This window comes from Varroa jacobsoni, unplaced genomic scaffold (assembly GCF_002532875.2).
Source record: "Varroa jacobsoni isolate VJ856 unplaced genomic scaffold, vjacob_1.0 scaffold_30, whole genome shotgun sequence".
Taxonomy (NCBI): domain Eukaryota; kingdom Metazoa; phylum Arthropoda; class Arachnida; order Mesostigmata; family Varroidae; genus Varroa; species Varroa jacobsoni.
In genome coordinates, this window is record NW_019212932.1 from 323,550 (window position 1) to 328,119 (window position 4,570).

General features: G+C 39.1%; 2 protein-coding genes and 1 long non-coding RNA gene across 4 annotated transcripts in view; 2 read left to right on the plus strand and 1 right to left on the minus strand.

Annotated features, from left to right (window-relative positions):
• Positions 1–264, plus strand: part of LOC111259173 (protein YIPF6) — a 10,848-nt gene extending 10,584 nt beyond the window's left edge. Inside the window, exon 6 of the mRNA XM_022831019.2 lies at positions 175–264. The gene's annotated coding sequence lies outside the window, so the exon portion shown is untranslated. The remainder of the gene's footprint in view (positions 1–174) is intronic.
• The window catches only part of ND-75 (NADH dehydrogenase (ubiquinone) 75 kDa subunit), a 5,346-nt gene extending 3,319 nt beyond the window's left edge, over positions 1–2,027 (minus strand). The window contains exons 1-2 of the mRNA XM_022830910.2: positions 1,486–2,027; positions 185–285 (exon numbers count right to left, since the gene is read on the minus strand). Coding sequence (XP_022686645.1) covers positions 185–285; positions 1,486–1,605 — 221 coding nt within the window. The 5' untranslated portion in view covers positions 1,606–2,027. The remainder of the gene's footprint in view (positions 1–184; positions 286–1,485) is intronic.
• On the plus strand, positions 278–2,060 carry LOC111259204 (uncharacterized). 2 transcript variants are annotated; one of them, XR_002679489.2, is made up of 3 exons: positions 278–374; positions 752–794; positions 1,340–2,060. It is a non-coding gene; the product is annotated as an uncharacterized LOC111259204 (long non-coding RNA). The 2 variants fall into 2 exon arrangements; XR_002679490.2 differs by having other exon boundaries at positions 288–374; positions 749–794.
• Positions 2,061–4,570: the final 2,510 nt, after the last annotated feature.

The following is a 4,570-nucleotide window of genomic DNA, read 5'->3' on the forward strand; positions in this document are numbered from 1 at the left end:
TATATAAAGTATTGAGTCTTTCTTGAAAGTATGCATATAATTCACGCCAGAGTTTGACTGACGCTGTGTACAGGGCCCGCCACCGACTACGCCATTCCATTCTTTGTTAAAGACTTAATCGTTGACGATCTTTTTGCACGAATTAATAAGATGTTAATTTGCGTTTTCGTCTAGTCCGATAAACCTGCAGTTTCCGGCGACGCTGAGTCGTTCATGATAGCAGAAACGCGGGATTTCAACTCCAACCATAGCAGCCGCTTGTAAAACCGTCGTTCCTGGATCAACCTGCCAAAGTTACCGCAACTTTTAATTATCAAATGTCATGCTTTCCATTTAGCGCTTTCGCGGAAGGTGTTGCTTACACCGACAGACAGGTAAAATGTCACTAATATAATAAGGATACAAATATGCGTAGTCTTCTAAATGCATTTATATTAACAAGTAAAAATTACTGCTGCTCTTCACGAGAATTAAACAAATGTTCGTAAAGAAACTTGTGTTCCATCATAATCTGTACGTCACAGGAAATTCGTACTAAAACCTTAACCTGATTATACAGCCATGGCTGTAAATGTATTCAGTCGTTATTGTCAATTCCAAAGATATTAAAATCTGATATACCTCTTGAAGTACTGATAGACATAAGGCTTTAGCTAATCACTGACCATAATAAACATATTAAAAATTTAGACCGAGCTAACGACAATATTGTACGCAGTAGCCCGAATACTTTTCGGTTGATTTTCAGCAGATTGAATGAGGGGAGTGAATCATCCGACAATTAACGGTCAATAGTAAGTAAAAAGACCTTCCGTTATGAGAACTGTTACAATAACCGACCGCCCTCCGGCCATAATAATTAAAACAACCTTGGTGAGGGTAGTCCATTGCAATCTCATGGCGATACCATTGCTATGAGTATACTTATAAGACATTATAAGAAAATACAGTATAAACTGGCCTGAGTCGCTCTAAAGCGCGTTCATGAATCGAATAACGTGTGCCTGTGATCCTAGGATAATGAAGACTGTTAGAATTTTTTTTTTACCTCAATAACGTTTTCCGATAATAGCAGCTATGCTGCATAAGCGAGAATGATCGCGGCAACTAACATTGCCTAGTGTTCGATGCGCATGCCTGCTTATCGATAAAGCGCATGATTCCACCAGCTGCGAATTGCCCTTGCTAGTATTCGAACATGTTCGAAGTCTGCTTGATTTTTTTCGAATTCAAGTAAACTGTTTATTCACTATTTATAAAGTATTCACGCTGAGCACCGATGTGTAATGCTAAAATTTTCCTTCTTTGCTATTTCTTTTCTTGCTTTTTTTTTTTTTAGGTAATTTGACTAGTTCACAGAATTCTTTTTTAAATGACCCACGTTACGGAGACACCGTTTGCTTGGCCTCAAACGGCTATCTAATGCACGACCTGCCACCCGCAGGGTACGGTGGAGTGGAGCAGCAGTTCGCGAAGGAAACTCACCAGGACAGCTTTGTCATCGATAAACACTTCGATCTTCTCCGGTGGCCCAGAGCTGGCCGCACGGGCTCGCACGTTCAACACATTTCGCAGGGTGTGCGTAACGCCGCGACACCGAAGCATCTTGGTGCCTGTTCACCTCACCACAGCTCACCGGAGGAACACTGCGGTCTACAAGAAAGACTAAGACAAAACACAGGGGTCACTTCTCGTATGTTTTTGTGTCGAGCAGACAATACCGTATTACCTCCAAACAAAACAGCTGAGCAGCGAACGGCTGGCTGCTCGGATGGACGAATTATATCTTTTCGTTTAACGGATATCGGCGGGCAAAAATTCGGTAAGATCAGGATTTATATGATATACCCTTCATGATAAAAATTATAAAATATTGTACGATTTACTATAGCGAGGTCTGTCTAATTAAATATGTTTCATAAAGGCGTTAAGTAAAGCATGTAACCTAAAAAGATATCAAAAGAAAGCTGAGTTCAAAAAGAAATTACGTTTTAAACCTAACAAGTTATAAGTGATGTTTGCAGCAAAGAAATAAATAGATTAGATTAAGTTCATTAAAATATGCTTTTTGTTCTTTTACTCAGTTTCATATGGTACTTAAAATTGATTTTGCCTATTTGAAAAGTTGGAAGAATTATGCGCATATTTGGTGTTACAAAATGAGAATCGAAGACCGTTTAGAGAGATTCAGCTACCCTATAGGGCCATAACATATCAACTAAATTTTTTATTTATATATCTGCATAACTTTTGTTTGGGTCGCATTTGTATATCATCCTTTAAGGCACGCAAGTTTAAAGGAAGCATTATTTCTGTTTCTGGAAAAAGCATTTTATGTCGAATTTTCATCAGATTTTTCTCGTAATTTTTAATAGTCTTTTTTATTTTTACAATTTATGCAAATCGACATAACGCAATCTGTTACTCTGTTTGTTTTAACCAAACCCTATCTTCAAGACGTTAACATTTGTTTGAAATTTATCTTTATGGACCTAATATATCTAATTTAAGGAAACAAATCAAGCGGCCATTCTTTTGAGTACACATATTACTTTTATTTGAGATTATAATATTTGTTCACAAGTCACCACGTTACTTTAGTATTTACACAAATCAGGATTTGTTCATTTTAATGCTGAGTGTAATATCTTTTGCTTCCATGTCCACTCATGTTATCCATCTCGATCGTTTTCTCTATATTTTCGTAGATTTGTATCTGTGTTATTATATATGTTTGTGTATTTTTATCTGCGGTTTACACTTGTATGCGTATATGTTCGTGTATGTGTGTGACGCTCCAAACTTGTGTAGTTTTTACGTTATTCAGTTTTTGATCAAATTGCAGACATCCAATACCACGATTTCGTCGTTGTCGCACAGAAATTTGAAGTTAATTACTTTTACCGTTTTTCCTGTGACGCACTTTTTACCCTACTTTCGCTATTTCTTTTTTCAACTCCTTTTTCACATCAAATATTAAGGCCTTATCCGCTAGCATTCATTTCTTCTCCACACACGACCCTAAATCTGAATAGGGCAAAAAAGAATGTCATCGCATGCATTACACACTATCCACAAACCAATTTCATCATGGTCTGGCCATCGCAAGGATCATGGTTATACATATATTCATATTAGTGGTGTAGTAGGCCTCACGGTTAGAGTTACGATGTCCTCAACAGTTACTATAGTTTGATCTGGGAAACGATTACGAGCATGTCGGATTTTTCTTCGGCGCTTAAGTCAGCCAGCGAACTCTTGCCGCTTAGCGATGGAGGCTGCGATTATCACACGAAAGAGTTACAACAATGATGCAATTTGAAAGGTTAAAATGGGAATCGAGAATGTCTGTACAATACGAGCGAAAAAAGTTGTGTGTTCGAGAATAAACAGTGTCCGTTGCCTGCTGTGTCTCTAGAGTAAATACGAGGAGGAATTTTCACAAAGGGCACTAGCAAGCACATTTGGCGCTTGCTAGCTAAATTATCTTGAATTCAATAGGCTTACATTTTTCTTCGGCATTCAAGCTTCTTTGTAGTAATAGCATAGCAAAATTGTGCGAACCCGAAACTATGAGCTAACTCCATCTTGAATGACGGGCTGCCACCCCATCAATACGATGCACAGTCTAGAAAGCAACTGCTGGCTTGCAGCAATTTACGTATTTTAACTCCATTCGGGATATGGTATTGTCGCCTTCGGCGTCACTGTACGCGTGACATCAGATGAGAACTGAACATTATGGGTTAATGTGATTAGTTAACATGACGATTATAACGACGCAATAGATGAGATGGACGCGTAAGGCTAGTATGATATTATATAACTGATCATGATTCGAGACGACGGACGGTTTCTTGCACAGAAGCTTCTGTCTAGAAGGTATATAATGGCGTGTGTCTAGCTCGTAAAGATGTAGGCGCATCCATTTAGCTCTCGATGTGCCCGTTCTACCAGTACGAGTTTGTTGCTCCTATTCTGACGGAACTGTTGATGCCGTCAATGTAATCAATGTTTTTCGTCATTGTTTTGGTCACGGTCATCTACATCGCGAGAAAGCAAAACAGTAAAACACTAGTTACCTATTTAGGAAATATGGGACACATAATTGCTAGCCTTTGATAATCCATCGTATTATGATTATTATTATAATTAATATCTATCATCGTTTTATGGTGGAAAGAAGGAGCGACGATCAAGGCGGAAGGCTCGCAAATGTTGTGTTGCGAAACAGCGGAAATGCGCCTTTCCGTTACCGGGTTTTATTACTGTAAATAGGACCCTTCGAGATGTTTCCCTAGTCTCATAATTTAATACTGTTACTATTGTTGTTGGCGAGTTATCGTAGCGGGGTGAAACCTTGCGGCGCGCTTCAAGCACTGTTGGCAGCCAGTCGCTCGTCGGTCTTTCGACCACATCGTCACAAGGTCCGCTCAACTTTAGGTGGTTGACGACCCTCGGTCATCACCTCGATTATTGTTCCGCTGTCGTTGCTTCACTTTGTTTTGATATATGTGCGCGCAGGGGTTCGCGCGATGTTTTTGTATACTTCGTTGCATGTATATGTATA